General features: G+C 42.6%; 1 protein-coding gene across 1 annotated transcript in view; it reads right to left on the reverse strand.

The window, feature by feature from the left end:
• Positions 1–5,811: 5,811 nt before the first annotated feature.
• dachb (dachshund b) overlaps positions 5,812–20,290 on the reverse strand; it is a 121,137-nt gene continuing 106,658 nt past the window's right edge. The window contains exons 9-12 of the mRNA XM_030753805.1: positions 19,241–19,388; positions 18,960–19,136; positions 18,283–18,348; positions 5,812–6,282 (exon numbers count right to left, since the gene is read on the reverse strand). Coding sequence (XP_030609665.1) covers positions 6,245–6,282; positions 18,283–18,348; positions 18,960–19,136; positions 19,241–19,388 — 429 coding nt within the window. The 3' untranslated portion in view covers positions 5,812–6,244. The remainder of the gene's footprint in view (positions 6,283–18,282; positions 18,349–18,959; positions 19,137–19,240; positions 19,389–20,290) is intronic.

Raw genomic sequence — 20,290 nt, forward strand, 5'->3', positions numbered from 1 at the left:
TCTAATGAAGACTAATGATGGAGCAAGGTGTGTGTGTGTGTGTGTGTGTGTGTGTGTGTGTGTGTTTTTTAACAGCCTGGCTGCTCTGTCTGGGAATGTCTCTTCTCTCTTTTCCTTCCATCTCTCCATCATTCCGTGCCCCCCCCCCCCCGACGTATTTTTCAGTGAGCCACACCATGCAGTTGATTTCATTATTGTTTAACCTGTAAATTATTGTTAGTACTGGATTTTGCCAACTGTTTTGTCTGCAAAAATACATGCAGTACTGTGCAAAAGTCTTGAGCCACCCTTCATTTCTGTGTATTTTGCTTCCTGACTTTGTCGTCCTTTTTTAAAGGTGGTCTTGAGCAAACGTCCTCCAGGTCCTCCTGAAGGTCTTTCAAAGTGTTTCTTTGGACATTGATTTCACTCATTTTCAGTCCAGTCCTTGTACCTGACCATTTTCAAATGCTTTTTTTTTTTTTTTTTGGATAAACCACTTAATACTCCCCTATGAATCATTCAAGGATTTTTTTTTTTTTTTTTTTTAAAAGGCACCTAACTTGAGCAATGAATCAGTGTTGTGTCTGCACATAACAGACAACTTAGCAAAGAAACAATTTCAAATTTCACCTTTATTCACTTTGTTACTAGCAGCTTGCCACAAAAACAATTTGATGTGAATATTGTTCCACCAACGAGGTGATTCCCAAAGAGCTGTTAGTGGAAAACTTGGCATATCTCAGCATGGTGTGTAGTGTGTCCTTAAAAAAAATCTGAGGAAACTGGACAAGTGGCAGGCCTAAAAAAAAAATGTCTACAGCAGATATCTGAAAGTCATGTCCTTAAGAAATAGGAAAATAAACCTGACACAAAACCTGAGAGATGCATCTGGCCGTCCAGTTGATCCATCTACTGTTCATCAGAAATGGTCTCAGTGGAAGGGTGGCTGTCACAAAGCCATGCTTAAGGACAGGAAACCAGGGAGAAAAGGCTGAGGTACACCAAATTACACAAGAACTGGACTGAAAATCAGCAGCAAAAGGTCTGATGGAGTAATGAATCCAAATTTGAAACCTTTGGTTCAAATAGGAGTCAATCTGTATGGATGAGGTCAGGAGAGAGGGACAGCAGTGAGTGCCTACAGCCATCTGTAAAACACGGTGGAGGCTCTGTCAGGGTTTGGCGCTGCATTTCAGCCAGTGGTGTTGGAGATCTGGTCAGAATTGATGGAATTATGAACACAGAAAAGTGCTGCCAGATTTGGATCAGTCATGCAACACCACTGTGAAAGCATCCAGTTGACAACAGCTTCATTTTTCAGCACGACAATGATCCCAAAGACACTGCCAATGCAGTAAAAGCATATTCAGAACACAAAGTGGAAAACTATCATGTCATAGATTGACCTCCCCAGAACCCAGACCTCAACAGTATTGAAGCAGTGTGGGATCAAAAGGCAGCCATCATCCAAAGAAGAGCTTGAAACGTCTGGAGGCCTGGAGAACTATTCCCGAAGACTCTTTAAAGAAATGACAAGAACACTGCCTCAGAGTTCAGGCTGTGCTGAAGAATAAAGGTGGTCACACCAAATATTGACTTTCAAGCTCTTTAGATTTGAACAAACTCTGGTTTTGCCCTAAATTATGTATTTCCATGTATACTTGCACATATGTAAATTACTGTACCTATTTCCCATTTTTCTAGCAAAGTATAAAGAAATGAGAGGTGGCTCAACACTATAGTTTCACACTGTCACAAAAACACGACAATTTGTGTCCACGAGCACAAACGAAAAGACTGCTTTTTCATGATCATTTGATTGTATTTATTGCTCTGTCTGTGTATTTACAATTTAACCATCTAATTTAAAAATACTTTCTTAAAAGTTACTAGATAAATGTCACTTTTACTGCATTTCTGCCAGCCTCTGGTGTATGGGCTTATATGGAGCACAGAGAAAGACTCGAGTCATTAGATCGAGCATCGATGATGTTTTCAGGTTGATTTCTCCCTCAAAAATCAATAATTAACCTTTTTATGATGGGTCACTGTCTTTCACTTACCCATCATCCACTGCTCTCTCTCCATCTTCTCTCCCCCTCCCCCCCATCTCTCTGTCCATCATTTCAGCTCTCTTTCTTTTACTGCTTCTTCCCCTCGTTCTCTCAGTCTTGCTTAATTTTCTCCCACGTCCATTCCCGAATTCTTCAGTCTCTCTTCCCCCTGCTGTCACCTTTTCATCCTTCCTTGTTGACTCCTTCACTTTCTATCCATCCTTCTTCATCTCTGGCTATTTTTTCCTCACCGTCCATCGCTCTGTGTTTCTGCCTCCATTAGGAGGAAATGGAAAAAGTGACATCAGCTATTTGGTAAACGGAGAGAGATGGAGAGAGAGAGGAAGAGACGGAAGATGAAACAAAGGACAGAGGAGGGGAAAAATTGGAAAGCAAAGGTCAGAAGAGTGACAGCAGGAATGATTGTAAAGGAGAAAAGGAAAACAGAGAAGGAAAGAAAACAGTGGCAGAAATGAGAGGAGAATAAAAGACAAACATGGGAAGAGAGCGAGAGAGATCCATTAAAGAGAGAGTGAGTGAGAGAGGGGAAAGCTTCACCTCATTAACCCCGTAATGCAGAGTAAATATACAGTCTAAATGGAACATAGACGACGTGTGTGTGTTTACTGTCAGCCCTCTGTGTGTGTGTGTGTGTCCACAAAATACATTACCAGAATACCAAAGTGCCAATCTGTATTTGTATTATGCGGTTATCTGTGTGTGAGTATGTGAATATCCTCTGAAATACCAGAGTGTTTGTGTGAAAATGTCTTATTATCCTGGATAGATAATTTTTATGTCCTCTGGAATCAGATGATACAGGATCTTTATCTTTGCTCGTTTATGGAAAAAAACCATAATATGCATTTATCGAACTTTTTAAAACGTGTCAATTTACATGGATTTCTTTGAACTTTAAATATAATTAAAATGAATAACAAATGAATAAAAGAGGGGGCAGTGATGGGGGAGTAACGGCTACACAGGAAACAATTTGCTGGTCACGCATCCTTTTGTTGGTCCCTAGCGGACCTTTCAGGTTCCAGTTGCCTAGGTAACTCTATATTTACCACCCTGTCATATGTGAATCAACAGTATCCTTCACCGTCATTGGTAGTCACTTCAGTCGCTTGCCTAGAAGTTGAGAAAGTTAAACATGAAACCTGCCCACTTCACAACAGTCCCGTGTCGACTGTTTTGGAGGGCCGCAACAATAACCCTTATAAAAAGGTAAAATTAATATTGAGCAGAATTTAGTTCAGCTTACTAGTGTGGCCCAGTTTCTCATGTGTCGCCTTGGGAAAATTAATTGCCCACCCGTGTCCTAGAGTATATATAAATGATGTACATGGCCACCATAACCTCACCCACTGCCTAGGATGCAGTCATAATTGGCTTCATCTAAATGTAACTCCTAATTATCAGACGTTTGACATAAGTTTATGCAAAGTCTTGTTCATTCATTATGTTCAGATTAAAATGCTCAAGCAGCAGTAAATACAGAGAACACAATTGCTTTGCTTAGGTTTCCTTCCCCCCATGTATGGTAAGAAATATATATATATTCACAGAACTTGAAATTCTGTAAAAGTAAAGGTGACTTAAAACAAGGCATTAGGGTTGTGCGATACTGACAAAAAATATCGATACTTTCTGTAATTTTGTCAAACGATAAATGATATTTTGCATTATTTAAAAATTTGTTTGTAAAAGTCTTATATTTTACTAGCTTGCACAGTGCAAGCTAATCCCAGCATCATCGGGCAAAGGCGGGGTGCACCATGGACGGGTCACCAGTCCATTGCATGGCCAACACACACTCACGCACACATTTCACACCTACTGGCAATTCAGAGTGACCGATTAACCTAACATGCATGTCTTTGGACTGTGGGAGGAAACTGGAGTACCCAGAAGAAATCCACAGAAGCACAGGGAGAACATGCAAACTCCAAACAAAATGGTCCGGACCGGAAATCGAACCCAGATTGTCTTGCTGCGAGTGAAGATGATCCTCGCCTTGGAATTAAATCCAAGGCGGTAGACTGTGAGGCTGGTGATGTCTGAATTTTTACTCCTGCCGCAGTGTGTTCACTCATTTCCAGCTTTAGGTGTGTTGTTTAGGCAGCTATGCTAGCGCACAGTATGGGCACTCTCAATGCACATGTGCAGCAGCCTATACTAAAGCATGAAGTAGTGAATGTGTGTTGAGTCGAGGCACTTTGTTGTTTTTTTTTCCCCCAGTCAGTAGCATACTCGATAACGTCAGCTTGTGCATTGTTAACACGGCAATTAAGATATCATCGTAGACAATATATATCGCACACCCCTACAAGGCACCTGAATTTAGTTAATGTGGTTTCATAGTTTGTGGGTCTTTATGGCTTCTGATGCTGTTTACTTGAAGTCAGCAGTGTGCATGAATGCATGATGTAAAACACCAAGAGACAGCAGTCATTATAATACTGTATATTTGCAGTCAGCTCAAACCCAGAGAACAGTGACAGACTGAGAGATCATCAGGAGAAAAACGTAAGAAAACAAAAATTAAGAAAACGCTGAATGTCGTTTCTATCTACACTGAATATCCCTTTAAAGCCCAACCCACCCCCGTTCCTCCCATACACTTTTTCAAATAGTAATTCAACAAATAAACAAAACACACAGTGGAATAAAGAAAACTTCAACACAGTCTGCACTCTTAGTAGGTCAGAAAATTCAGGAAATGAAAGCTTTCCCGGTGTTTGACATAGCCGAAGAGGGCGTCGTGTCTTCACCTGCAGTACATTTGATCACTGAAAAGTTCCCAAATCCAAGAGAAAAGGAGTAAAACTGAATGTGAGTTCAACCTGTTATAGAAAGTCAGAAATCTTTTTTCAGGGCAGTTAAAAAAAAAATAATAACAACATAAACGCCCCGTCTTTAGTTTGACAAACACCAGAAACTGTACTACTACTTCCTGGTAACAGGAACGGGCATCAAAATGTGAAAAGGTTCAATGTAGAGGAAGAGAATTCAACATACCTTTAGGATAGTATTGTGTCTAAAAATCACTCCATTGTAATAAAAAATGTTTTTTGTTTTTTTTTATCTTTTGTATTGTTTCAGAAACTGATTCCATAGAGTTTTTTTTTAAGGGTGATAGAAAATACTTCATACATCGAAAAACTGCATCCAACATTTTCAACAGAGAGCGGGAGAGAGATGAAGAAGTCGAGAAAAGACAAGTATGAAAGCGAGGACTCGGGCAGTGGGAATATACAGAAGGATGGGAGAGGTTCAATAGAAAGGATAAAGAAATAAGCTAGAAATGAAACAAAAAAGTGGAAGGGAGTTTATAAGAGGAGGGGAAGGAAAGGGACAGTTCAAGTTAAGGAGTGTGTGGAGGTTAAAATAAGCCGAACGACAACACAAAAGTTTTCCCATGCATTCTTTTCAGTCCCTGTACGGAAAATAAAAATGAATGAAACACAAGACAGAAATAGCTTCCCAAGTTGTTTTCCTCTTTTTTATCTTCAGTTTTTTTCTTCCCAATATTTTATACACGCCTCCTTTTTATTTATTTTTTTTTTCATTTTCATTTGTCTCTCATCCACCATCACACCCAGAGGGCGTGAGTTGAAGCTTTTTATCCCATTAGGAAATGTAAATAAGAACGTTTTCAGAAAACCAGCCTGTTCTGTTAGTACTATTCAAAAAACGCTTGTTTGGTCCTGCAGCCTTCGACAGCCTTGGAACCCCCCCCCCCCCCCCCCCCCCCCAATTATTTCCCCAAATTACGTCCAACCAAGCCGATTCTCATCTGTCCAAATCTGAGAGTACGTTGACGTCATTCCAGCCCATTTGCTTCTTGCTTCCTTTTTTTAATTATTATTTTAAATCCTTGGGAATGGCTTTCAGTTTTCAGTTTTGGAAACAAATGAGGAACGAGTTCTGCTGCAGGAATAGATAAGAGGAATTAATGGAGTGAAGTTTGTCTGAAAAGAAGAAGGAGAAGGTAGAGAGACAGCCCCCAGATTAAGTCCAGATAGGGAGTTTGTCTCTTAGTAGTCCCATTTTAACGTAGCAAAGTCAAAAAAGGTCGCATTGCAGCAAAGGTAGAATCCCGCCTGGGGAGGTTCATATTTGTGGTGATCCAGGCTGCCATGGAAGCGGGCTGGTGGAGTTCTTCTGTGCAGGGGCTGGGTTTCTGGAGGCGGGGTCTCTCTCTAGAACATCATGGGAGTCTTGAGAAACGGCCGGGATTCTGGACAAAAACAAAAACATAAACAAGTCAGTTGAAAAAAAATCAATAACGGGAGGCAGCATACAAGGGTACCATGGTACTATGGGAATTTATGGGTAGCCCCGCAATGGATTGTAGATCTGCCCAGGGTGCCTGCGTCTCACCCTTTGACAGCTGGGATAGATGTCAAAGGCTCCGGGCCTGCTGCTACCATGATTTGGATAAGGGAGATGGATGGATGGAAAAATTCTACAACAGCAAATATGTTGGCCAAGGTGTAACATTGAGGAGAAAAAACTTGACTACACCTTGAAGTGACCAACACTGGTCTTCTTGGTATGTATGTATGATTTGCTTTTTTGAAACAATGTAAACTCTAATACAGCAGTCTCAACCTCCCGGCCTGCGGGCCGCATCTGGCCCCGCCCCCTACTTCCGGTCCACAATTTGATGTAAAAAAAAAGACGAATTGGCCCTTTAAGTTACTTTTTTGACATTTCACTAACTCCTCTTAATTGGAGGGGAAAGCGAAATGTCAAAAAAGTAACTCAAAAGTCCAAATTGTCTTATATGTTTTACATCAAATCACGGACCGGAAGTAGGGGGATGGGGCCGGATGTGGCCCGTGGGCCGGGAGTTTGAGACCGCTGCTCTAATAGAAGTGGTTGTATCTAAGCTACTCATACTGCAGATGGAGCTAGTATTTTGCCAGTGCAGCCGTTTCCTCATTTTCATTATTGTGTCAATCATTTAGAGTCACTTTGTTCCAGTGCCTGCTCTCTTCATGTTGGTCTTGATTGTTGCAGTAATTTCAGTAAAAGTAACTTGTTCACCATTTATTTGAGGCAACGTCCAAGTTGTTTCAGTTTCCTTTGTTTGCCAACAAGCATTTTGGCATAGCTTTGATAACGGAACAAGGCAAATGCTCGTAACAGTATCAGGTGCTTGCGTAGGCTACTGCATAGGTTCTGGGTTGGTTTTGAAGCAAGTCATTTTGGATGCTTCGTTGATTTGTTAGCAATCAACAGTGAATAATCCGCGCTTAGCTTTTTAACTGGGCTGTGGTAAGACAACTTGTGTCAACGCATCCCTGATTTCTTTAACAGTGGCAACAAAATCCTTGCTGCTTCCTCAGCTAGTGGACACAGCAGAGAGCAAGAACTGTTCCTCTATCAACAGTTTGTTGTGCAATGCTAATAGCTAATGCTGCCTTTAACCCAATAATCCAGTGAGTCCCAAAATGTGAGCCTCCTGGTGGTCTGCTAAGGTACTGCAGGTGGGTAGCGAGAAGTAATTTACAACAAATAAATTAATTAGTAAAATTAACTTTTAATTTGCAATTTTGTCATTTAATTTAAAATTGCAATTTAAAATTTACATTGTAAACATAAAAAAAATAAAACCAGAATAGTATTTAAAAACACGTTCTTCATTATCTTATGTATTTTTAAACCATAATCTCTAACTTGTTTTACATCTCCTCACAAACACGTGAAAATTATATTAAACGAACTAAATGGAGCGCTAGCTTACCAGTGCTGGAAATAAAGCTGGGAATCAACCTTAGCAAGTAAATCATCAGCAGGTAAAGGGGGGGACAAGAATATTTTCAGATTGTGAAATGGGCCACAGCAGTGTTAAGTTTGGGAACAGCTGCACCAACCTAAAGTAGAAATCCAGAAGCTGGTGACACAGATTATCATCACTTCCTTCCTTCCTTCCTTCCTTCCATTGTCAAGTTTACAGTCCGAAAAGGCTCAATTAACATCAATTAGCTTTTGACTTTACTTAAACATAAACTGCATATCTGGCATCGGTTTTCCTCTCAAAATTGAGCTCATGAACTAAAATTTTCACTTATAGCAAATAAAGTTGAGCTAGTGCCTCCTTTAGAGGCATTAAAAATGTAGAGTTTAAAATCTAATGAGTTCACATTTGTACAGGAACTTCATACTTTCTGCATGATTATTAAAGCAGGAAGTACTTTTTTTTCCACTCGTTCATGCAGAATCCGTTTACGACAGAAATCTCATCTCTCCAATTTTGCCAGGGTCGACTCTCCCTCCTTTCTTTCCTTCTCTCCCTCCCTCCCTCTCATTTCACCTCCGTCGTTCTCCTTCCGCTCCCCGTAGTGCTGTTGCTGCACCCACCCACACAGGAGCACGTGTGCACACTAAAACCCCGAACACACGCATGCATACAACAGGAACACACACACACACGCGCGCGCGCACACACACACACACACAAACACACGCATGCACACCTTCCTCTCCCTGCGGTGTCATTGTTTTCTGCGAACGTTGCAAAGTGTTTACATTTCTGCATAACAGCAACCATAAACCTGCCCTCCCTCCTCTCTCCACCCTGCACTTCTCTTTCTCCTGCCCTCTGCTACCTTACTGCTTTTTCTTTTTTTAAGCTCTTAGTCATCTTCTAACCCTCTCATTTTGCCCTCTGTTCATCATTCTTTGTTATTTAGATATGAAACAGACCCACAGTCTCCGTGTTGGACTTTTTTGAAAAAAAAAAACTTTCTTAAATTTTCTCTTTCATCTCGCACTCGCCCCTCGTTTCCTCCTTCATATTCTCTGCCTTCCCTCCTTTTCATCCCTCTCATCTCCTGCCCTTCCCTATTTTTATCACTCCACAATCCACTCAAACCCCCTCCTCTCCTCCTCTTTCATCCCTCTATTCTACATGCATCCCCTCCTCCTCCTCACCTCCCCTCTGCTCCCTCCTGTCCTCTATCTGTTACTCTCATATTATTTTTATCCCGCCCCATTCTTCTCTCTGTCCTCTCCTGTCCTTTCCTTTTCTCCTTTAGGCAGCAGGTTTGGCCTGGTGCTCAAAAAACTGTTCTGCAACTTAAAGAGTAGAGAGCCGTGCTGATCCCCTCAGTACTGTCCTTAAAACTCAAACCTGTAACTTCTACCAGTTAAAATATCGAAAGGTAGGGTTCAGCTATTGCTTTTCTGTTGTTGCACTGATAGTTTTGAACCATTTTTTATTCTTTGTTTGGTAGAAATGTTTAAAATGTCAATTCCAGGTTCCCACAGTTCCAGGAAATCTCTTTAAATGTCTTGTTTTGTGCAGCAGACCTGCTTCTCCCCAGCCACCTCCTCCAGCTCATCCGGGAGAACACCGAGGCATTCCCAGGTCAGCCGAGAGGTGTAATCTCTCCAGAGTGTCCTGGGTCTGCCCAGGAGGCGTAGCAGTGAAACCAAACTTCAGACCACCTCAGTTTAATTTACAGTTGCATGGCAGTCAGTCTGGTGGTCAGCATGGAGAAAGACAGCCTATTTAGAGAGATTTTTTTTTTCATGATCTTAGAAATGAACTAACGATAACACAGATGCAGCTGAAGAGCCTGTCACTTACGGCCATTTAATCTCCACTGTCTGGGATCTGAGAGTTGGACTTTAATCACTTGATCAGTGACTTTTTGTCAAAGAATGCCAAGGAAGTTTTCGGCGAGTGTTTGCAGACAAGTCTGCTTCTCCCATGTGAACCACAGATTACCGCGGCAGTCTGCTAGCAACCAAAGCTGTCTCAAGAAGGCTTCTGGTAAGGCACTCCGTTTGCTACCGATTTCGCCAAGTGACAGCCAGCAACCAACTGGTCGGGAAATCCAAATTTTTCCCAAGCGACCGAAGGTTGCCAGGGGATTGCCAACTGGTCTCTTGGCCTGCGTGACTGAGGCCATAGGTCGCACATTTTCCACCGTGGGTTTATTTAGATTAACATTTGTGTTTGGCTACTTATGATGTATTGTACTGTGCATGGCGTGTTTATAATGTAACAAACGACATTCACAAAGTCGTTAAAATGTAAGTTCAAACAAATGTGCTGTGTTATTGTGTGAGTGAACTGTGTGTGTTTAGGAAGAGCACATGCAGCGTGCACTCTCTGCATGAATAAGCAGGTGGGCCCATGGTCAGGATAATCCATCCATGCTCCAGGGTTTTCCTGGCTCATGTGAGGCATAGATTAGAGTCCGTTGCAGGCGGACAGCTGGAGACCGACAGCCGAGCAGTCATTTCTGTTACACTTCTTTGAGGTCTGCAACCGGCAGCACGTGTGTAGTTGACGAGTCCGCACAGTCACGAAAAAACACGTCGGGCACGCCGACATCCGCACGGACCATCGCGCTCACTGTGTGATGATGAAATTTGCGCCTCTTGGACCCGAGCGGACACGGAAACCATGATCCCGGCCTAAGTGTGATTGGTCTTTATGTCTGTCGTCACCGTAGTTAATGAAAGTTTGTGCATAAATTACGCACAAAATGACAAAACTTCATTGGTGGGTACTACATTTTTTTCTTCCATGTGGCAAAAAACCCTCCTGCTCACATTATTATAGCCAATGAAGATCTACGTCCTCCAAAGTGCAATCAACACAACGTCACAACACGTCCCACGATTTAATGTCGATTTGATGTTTGTGAAAGTGAAGTTGAAATATTTTCAGCTGTCACAGACACATTTGCTCCTATTCGTGCTCCTCTTCCCGGCTCGAACCTTCAACGTAGCCGTGCTGCAGGAAGACTTTTCTTTGCTCTTGTGAAAGCCACCTCCTCCCACTCCTGACCCGCTTCCTAAATTTGACTCTTTGCCTACACAAATCTGTAAATGCAGTTTTTGTCGCCATTTCAGGGGCTCTTGTAGGACAGCGTTGACTCTAAAGTATAAAATCAAAGCTAATAGTGCCTGTAACTCGGAACAATGATAATACACTGGCAGTTTTTGTCTGTGGTTTTATTTTTAAAAGGTCACGGTTCATAAACCTGCTGCAGCAAGAGAGTTTTCACAGGTTTATTAAGAGCTGCAGCAACCCGGTGATCAGAAGAAAGTGAGCAGCCAAACTTTTGTTGATAGTCCGATGATATTCGAATATTTTTAAATATGAAATATGAGAGTTTGGTGGTGCTTTTTTTATTATCATACATGACTGAATGCGTTTTTGAGTTTTAGCCTGTTGGGTGGAAACAAATGAAACCTTAACTCGTCATGCTGTGGAAAAATGTTTTCCAGTGTTTTCTGACAAATCAACAAAAATAATCAGTAATGAAAGTAATTGTTATTTGCAGCCCTTAATGAATTGTTTAGTTCTTAATCATTTCAGAAAATAGTACCAAAATGTCCATCACATTTTTCCAAGGCACAAATCAACAAATCACTTGTCTTGTTCATGAAACAGTCCAAAACGCCCAAATATTCAGTTCAGTGTCAAAGAAGACAAAGAAAAGCAGGAAGCTGTGAATTACTGGCTGTTTTTGCTTGAAACGTTCATTTTCAGGCTAATAATAACTGTTCAGGACTTTTTTTTTTCTCTTGTCAGAGGTTTCATTAGTGATTTCTTCAAATTATCTGTGCTAAAACAAAATAAATAAAACAAAGCAGAGGATCAGTGGAGGAAGAACGCTGTCCACCCCCTCCTTCTTGTATTTGGTAATATGATGCTTTGTGCTTTTCTTTTGTGGGCTCATCCCTTCCCTTTACCTTTTTGTAACCACTTTGATACATTTCCCTCTCACCTCTATCTGTCACTATAAAATACACCTACAGCCAATGTGTGTGTGTGTGTGTGTGTGTGTGTGTGTGTGTGTGTGTGTGTGTTTGCTGTCGTAGTTAAAAATGACACTGACCTGCCTTGTTAAGTCTATCAGTAGGGTAGAGAAAATGTCACCAGGTCTCGGAACAAGGTCACATTTTTCAACTCTGTCCCAACGAATCTGCACAATCTACCTCCACCTTCTTCACTCCTCCTCCTCCTGTCCTCCTTTTCCGCCTCTTCCTGTACTCTTATCCCATGCCCCCCCCCCCCCCCCCTTTTTTTTTTACCCTCTTCTGTTTGCTCGTCTTTTTTTTTTCTCCTCCCGTTTCTGGCTTACTTGTGGTTCCTAGCATAATTAAGAGCAGAATGGGAGGCAGAGCCTTCAGCTTTCAGGCCCCTCTTCTGTGGAACCAGCTCCCAGCTTGGATTCAGGAGACAGACACCCTCTATTTTTAAGATTAGGCTTAAAACTTTCCTTTTTGATAACGTTTATAGTTGGATCAGGTGACCCTGAACCACCCCTTCATTAGGCTGCAATATGCCTAGGCTGCTGGGGGGTTCCCATAATGCACTGAGTGTTTCTTTTTCACTCTTTTAACTCTGTTTATACCCCACTCTGTATTTAATAATGAGTTATTAATAATCTCTGTCTCTCTCCCGGTCACGGCAGATGACTGCCCCTCCCTGAGCCTGGTTCTGCTGGAGGTTTCTTCCTGTTAAAAGGGAGTTTTTCCTTCCCACTGTCACCAAGTGCTGCTCATAGGGGGTCGTTTTGACTGTTGGGTTTTCTCTGTAATTATTATAGCGTCTTTATGTTATAATATAAAGTGCCTTGAGGCAGATAATTGTTGTGATTTGGCGCTATATAAATAAAATTGAACTGAATTCCTCTCTGACCCTTCCTCTTCTCCTCTTCATGTGTCTGGGACTCTGTATAAAAAAAGATTTTTTTAAAACTGATAAAGCTTCATCTTTTTTGAGGACAAAATCCTCTCACTCTCTCCTCCTCCTCTCTCTACCCAACAACTTGCATCCTTTGCTTTTTTCTCTACATTTACTCTTTAGTCTTTCCCCTCCTCATTTCATCCCCCTTTTCCCCCTTTGTACTCATTGCCTCTTCCTTTGTTCATTTTCTTTCCCACTATCCCTTTCTTTTCATCTATTCTGCCATCATCTTGCGCTTCTCTTTTTTTCAGCTGTTCCCAACTTTTTTCCTGTTTCATTCCTTCTTCCCCTACATCTTATTTTTCTCCTTGTTCTTCCTCCCTTCCCTTGCTTGTTTTCACTCTGCAAATCCTCTTTTAAAGCCTTCCTTTCCCACCCCCCACCCCCACCCCCACCCCATTTTTGGCCATGTTTCTATCCTCTTTCTTCAGTTTCCTCCCTTTCACCATCTCGATCCTTTAACTTCCTCCCTCAGAGCCTCTCGATTCTTTTCCAACCTCTAACTCTGCTCCAATGTCTTCACCCTCTCTTCCCTTCTTACTTTCTTTTCTCTTTCCCTAATTTCCATCCATTCCTTTTTTTTTTCTTCTTTTTTTCACGGCCAATTAGCCGGGTCAGCTTTTAAAAACCAAATGAAACCGATCTTACTTCCTTTCTTTTTAACCCCCTCTCCCATTCCCTCCCTTTTCTCCCTTGCTTATCGTTTTTCCCTCCCTTCGTTCTCTCCCTCTCTTTTTGATTGTAATGCGATGTCTTTCTTTGTATTCAGCACTTTTCTCCTCACTCGTTAATTAAGAGTGTGGAAGGTGAGAGAGGCAGGGGAGAGGTGTGTGTGTGTGTGTGTGTGTGTGTGTGTGTGTGTGTGTGTGTGTGCGCGCTCACATGTAAGCAAACCACCGTAGGTGCAAAATGCTTTTATGGCAGGAGGGATGAGTGTGTATTTGTCTGTGTGTGTTTGTGTGTGTGTGTGTGTGAGCGAGCAAGGCAGCAAAGGGGTCCTACTGGGCCAATCAACATTAATGAAATCAGGTGGGTCTGTGTGTGTGTGCGCGTGTGTGTTTGTCGGAGTGCTTGGCTTGCAGAAGAGAGGGGATCTAAAAGGGGTCTAAAGAGGAGTGAGAGCTAATTAGAGTTCCCTGTCTCACAAGAGTGTGGATCAAACACACACTGAAATGCACAACTACAGGTACAGAGTGTGTGTGCACACGCGTCCACACACACACACACACACAGACAGTGTGTGCCTGTAGATATTCATTTATACACACGCAGAGTTTCAAGTGAAGGTTTTCAATGTCAGGGAGGACTGAGCACAGCTGGTGGAAAGAGGACAACACATGCATACTAACACAGACACACACACACATCAGTACTGTACTTGTGAGGACCCTCATTGGCATAATGCACTCCCAAACCAATAACTCGGACTTGAACCTTTCCTCCACTTCAGCTTAACTTTTCAACCCCTCCACCTGAAAACAGTCAGATTCCAGCGCTGCTTCCTTCAGATTATGTTCATATGTGACCAGAGGTTAAAGTGGGCCGGACCCATCTGGAGAGGCGCACCTTTGATTAATAAGTAAACAAGTCTGATTGGCAGTTTCATAAATAATAAAGTAAAGCAAGTTCATTTTTCATGTGCCTGCCGTTCCTTCCACCTGAGGCCACAGAGATACTCAACGAATCAGAAAATAATGTCACCCCACGATGAACACGCTTCTTTATTTTTTTTTAAATCTCACTCGCGGTCCTGGTACTAAGACATTAACAATTTACTATTGAAAAGTCCCCTTGCTCTTATTTTGAAAGAGCAAGGGGACTCTTGAACCACCTAGCTCCAGGCCTTCCTGTCTCGTGTTTCCCTAAAGACCAGCTGATCAGGTCGCTGTTACAGAGATCTTTAATTCATCAGACTCGAATCTCATCCTGCTATCAGACAAACTCCAGCTCCACCATCTTGGACTGCAGCTGAAGGCAGTCTGCAGCCTCAGTGAGACACACCGAGCGGCTCCAGCAGCACCGTCTCTAGCTGCAGAGATGGTGGTGTTAATGGAGGTGGAGGTAGGTGGAGGCTCCTTCCGTGCCATAACACCTTTATGTGTTATTTAAAGGTTATTTGAGAATACTAAAGTTCAGGCTCTTCTTGTAGCATAATTTAAAGTATTGGATTGGTTAGATTCGATCAAGGATGGCATCTAATTATTTATTTTTAAGCTGATGTAGATGCTCTCTCGTATCGCTTGCCATATTCCATGTGTATGCTGTATGTAGGGGCTGGAAAGCAGCCACGAAAGTTTGATAGTCCATATTATGGAAGCTTGTTTCTTGCTTGCAGTGCTTTGGGTTATTATCTGAAAATTTTGAGTTATTAAGTTGAAATTGTGAGATAATAACCTGGACTTTTTTACTTATGGATGGCAGATTTCTTTTCTTTCTGTGGCAGAAACAAACTTTCTTACAATATAACATATTTAGAATAGAGTTGTCTAAAATCCACAAAGTCCAGTAACCAAGTGCTCCCAGTAACTAAATGTCACCAGGCAGACGTTTAGTCTCTGTAACCTGCAAAACATGCTAACTTCACCTTTCAAAATGTGTTTGCTGTTGGAAATTGGTTGTAAGTATAATTCCCAGAAGACTGCAGTGAGAATCTGCACTTGAGAAAGTGTTATTAGAAAGAAAGGACTAACTTTGAAGAAAGTCCAGTTCAAAAAGCTCTTGGAAAATATCTGCAATTTCCAAAACAAAAGAAAGAAAAAAAGCCCTCAAGGATGCTTTAATGTTGCCACTTTCTTTCCTCTTACTTTGTTGATGGTGGGGAGGAAGAAATGCCTGATAACAGGAAGAGACCTCTGGAAGAATCAGGCCCAGGCAGAAGCAACCTGCTGCCATGACAAGTTGTTATTTTAAATAAACATGCCTCCATTTTCTTAACTGCTCAGTTAATCCTTCAGGTTTACCATATGGCAGTGAGACCTGCTATGAGGGACGGTTTGCAGACGGTGGTACTGATGAAGCTGAAGATATTAAGATTTTCATTGGGAGTGAGCAGAATGGATAAGGTGGCAGCTCAGGTTGAGCAGTTGAGAGACAAGGCTGAGATAGTTTGGACATGTGCAGAGGAGGGACAGTGGACGTGGAGCTGCCCAGCAGGAGGAAAAGAGGAAGTCCACAGAGAAGATTCATGGATGTAGTGAAGGAGGACGTGCAGAGGGTTGGTGTGACAGAAGAGGATACTGAGGATAGAGTGAGATGGAGGCAGATGATCCACTGTGGCGACCCCTAAAGGGAGCAGCTGAAGACAGAAGCAGCAGTTATTTCAATCCTTGGATTTCAAAGCAATCCAAAATAACATCGTTTTCTAAAACTTTCTAAATGTCCTCACTGTCAAGGTCTAAAACTTAAACTGGTCCAGACAAAGATGAAAGTACAAGAAAACAAGAACACAAATACACCTGCACACTCACTAGCCACTTTGTTAGGGACACCTATTCAACTGCTTGCTAATGCAAATGTGCAATTAGGCAATCACATGGCAGGAACTCTTCATTTAGGCATGCAGACATTGTCAAGATGACCTGCTGAAATTTAAACAGTGTGCCCATCTTCTGATGGCTGCTTCCAGCAAGATAACACAAAGCTCCACAGTTGACTTCTTAACCAACCGGCCCCAGACTGTGAGAACTGGCCCCCCATCTCTCCTCCACCCGCACACTGAGCGCTGGCTCCCCACAGGGCTGTGTGCTGAGCCCCCTCCTGTACTGCCGCTACACCCATGACTGCAGTCCGGCCCACAATAACAACCTCGTTTTCAAATTTGCTGACGACACCACAGTGGTCGGACTCATTTTGAGGGGAGATGAGGCAGCCTACAGAGAGGAGGTCCTGAAGTTGACAGCCTGGTGGTCAGAGAACAACCTGCACTGAAGACCATGAGAACCAAAGAGATCATCATCGACTTCAGGAAATGCAGGACTGACCCAGCTCCCCTCTACATCAACGGCGAGCGTGTGGAGAGGGTCCACACCTTCAGGTTTCTTGGTGTCCTCATCTCTGCTGATCCCTCTTGGTCAGATAACATCACAGCTGTTATCAAGAAGGCTCAGCAGCGACTTCACTTCCTGAGGGTCCTCAGGAAGAACAACTTGAACTCAAACCTGCTGCTGACCTTCTACCGCTCATCCATTGAGAGCCTGCTGACGTACTGTATCACAGTATGGTACGGCAGCTGCACTGAGGCAGACAGGGTGAGGCTTCAGAGAGTAGTCAAAACAGCACAATGAATCGTTGGCTGCCCTCTCCCCTCCCTGATGGACATCTACACCTCCCTCTGCCTCAGCAGAGCCAAAAACATCATCAAGGACAGGTCACACCCTGGCTTTGACCTGTTTGACCTGCTGCCCTCTGGAAGGTGCTACAGGAGCATCAAAGCCAGAACAAACAGACTCAAGAACAGTTTCTTTGCCAGAGCAATCACCACCTTGAACTCACACACAACTGTGCAATACCCACATCTCTGTGCAACATTATATTATTCATACTGAACAATATCTATCACTCCTATATTGTGTAATATCCAATATTCCTTCACCAAATGCAATACTCACCATCTTCATTATTATATGTATACACTTATTTTGTTTTTTACAACGTATATATTTTTATACATGTTATTTTCTGTATATTTTTATATTATATTAGATTATTATATTTTTATTTTAGAAAGTTTGATTTTCTATTGCATGGCACTGAACAGGAGTGGCCCTCCAATCTCATTGTACATCCTGTATAATGACAATAAAGGCATTCTATTCTATTCTATTACCAGATCTCGGTCCAAGAGGGCACCTTTGGGATGTGGTGGAATGGGAGATTCTCATCATGGATGTGCAGCTGATAACTCTGCAGCACGACAGGCATACTGATGTCAAATGACTTTCAAATTGGTCCCCCAAAAAAATCTTTAAAACAATATGAAAACTAAATGAGTAGCCTTGATGCATTGTTTTGGTAAAGGAGCTCAGTCAAGCTGCACCAACACATTGTTGAGATATGATGAGAGCTGGTTTTTTTTTAAAGTTAACTTTATTCATTAAAAAAAAAGATGGCTTTCCTGACTGTGTAATATTGCAGCAGGAAAACTGAAGAAAAAAAAAAAAGGCAAGGATAGTTCCCATGAACGTTATTTACTGTCAAATCTAAAACAGCCCCACGTCGGAAATGCTGCAGGGCGCCAGAGAGCTTTAAGCCCTGCATACTGACATGCAGCTGTCACACACTTAAACGCAAACTCGATAAAATATTTGCAGTCGTCGTCGCATGTGTGTCTGTTCAGGTGTACATCAAAGGGAGGCCACTGCGTCTGCTTAATGTCTCCACTAATCTAGACTGGGCCCCAACACACACATATGCCTGCCATGTGTGTGTATCCGTTAACGTATGGCACTTTGTGTCGTGTTGTTTGCGTACGTGTATCAGCATGACTCTGCATGAATGAGCGTGTGTGTGTTTGGATACCTTGTACAGCGCCGTTGTCTTGCTGGTTCCCATTAACTTCAGGTTTGTCCTCGGCTACAGCAGCGTCTGGTTTGAAACACAAGACAAGACAGAGTCTCAGTGGGTCGGCCAATAAAGAAAACAAACGGCACCTTGTAACTGCGTGCAGGTCAAAGACAAACAGATTCTCCGCAGAGAATCGAGCCCCAAACAAAGCGTTTTTCTTTTCTCGTGGGAATTACATCGGTGGGCGTTTTCTTTTACTCTTTATATTAATGGTAAACAGACTGGTCACAACCACGACCTTTGACCTGAATGGTGCAGAAACACCAAACTGAACCAAATATGGAGATGCTCCTACAAGCCACAGTGGTGTAAAACTGTGCTGGTGTTGTTTTTCTGCAGCGATGCCACACAGACAGATTAACTGCACATTTACTGCTGCTGGTGATTATTCCGAATTTTATGGAAGGACGACAGAAAAACAGCAGCAGCCTGTAACTCTGCTTTTAAAGCTGCTTGTTAAGGTAAACAAGATTCAACTAACAGACACAAATTCAAGCAGAAAATGCAGACAGTTCAAACTAAAGTGATGCATGGAAACATTTAAAACCACAAAATGCTGAAAGTAACAATAAAACGTGAATGAGGAGGAGGAAGAAGAAGGCAAGGAAACAGGAACAAAGCTAACGTCATACCGTTCTTGTTGTTGTTGTTGTTGTTGGCAGCGTGCAGCGGCTCAGGAGAAGGGGAGGACGAGGACGAGTGTTTCAGAGCGTCCTCCACCCTCTCCCTCCTCTTCGACTCGAACTCCAGCGCCTCCTGCAGCTTCCTCTTGGCCTTCTTCTCCTTCTTCAGCCGCTTCTGGATGGAGGCTGGAGGAATAACATATCTCATGTTGAATCTACATCTTCCTGTAAACTGTCTGAAACCCATATTCCATCTTATTTTTGGTGTTAAAACGCCCCCAAACACCAACCTCTGCTCTGTAGTTCAGAGGTGAGCTGCCGTTCCAGACTCTCCCTCATCTCTCGTTCTCTGTAGAGCTCCATCTTCAGCTCCCTCTTCTCCGCCTGGATCTGTTTGTCCTGCGCCCGGGCGTTCTCCACAGCCACCTTCAGCAGGCCCTGAGTGCAGAGGTTTGGTACCCTTATTTAAGCATACAGCACAGGCCTTAACTACACCTTTGTTTCCATGAGTACAGTCAGCTGATTAAAGATCCTTATTTCAAATGCATCTGTTCTATTAAATCATGTCCAAGTGACTGTTTAATTCACTAATCTGCAAACATTTTAATATTGCAGAATTGCTCATTTTATAAAAGCTTTCAGTAAAATACAGTGTAAATTTGAACAGCATGATTAGGTTAATAACACTGTTAATTTCATTACTCATCAGTTCTTTATTTCTTCTTCTTCACTCAACCGCTTCGGCTGGATCGGCTTCCGTTATCTCACCCTATCCCTAGCATCCTCTGTCCCACCAACCCTCTGCATGTCCTCCTTCATTACATCCAATCTTCTCAGTCTTCTCTGAGGTCTTCCTCTTTTCCTCTGGCCTGGCAGTGCCATCTTCAACATCCTCTGTCCAATATTTCCACTATCCCTCCTCCACTGCTCAACCCGAGCTGTCCCTCTGATGTGCTCATTTCTAATCCTGTCCATTCTGGTCACTCTCAATGAAGATCTGAGCATCTCCAGCTCAGCCTCCTGTCTTTGTGTCAGTGCCACCATCTCCAAACCATACATCACAGCGGGTCTCACTACCATCTCATAAACCTTACTTTTGGTCACAAATCAGCCCTCACACTCATCTCCACCCACTCCACCCTGCCTGCACTCTCCTCTTCACCTCTCTTGTGCTTGTCTGCTGCTTTGGATGGTTGGCCCCAGCTGTTTGAACTCATCTTGCTTCTCGCATGTTCACCTTTCCGCCAGTCTCCCTCTCATTCACACACATGCATTCTTGCTTGCTTCTACTGACCTTTAAATAAATTTCTTTACAAGACAGGGGGAGTAAATCAGCATAA

This window comes from Archocentrus centrarchus, chromosome 18, assembly GCF_007364275.1.
Source record: "Archocentrus centrarchus isolate MPI-CPG fArcCen1 chromosome 18, fArcCen1, whole genome shotgun sequence".
Classification (NCBI taxonomy): Eukaryota; Metazoa; Chordata; class Actinopteri; order Cichliformes; family Cichlidae; genus Archocentrus; species Archocentrus centrarchus.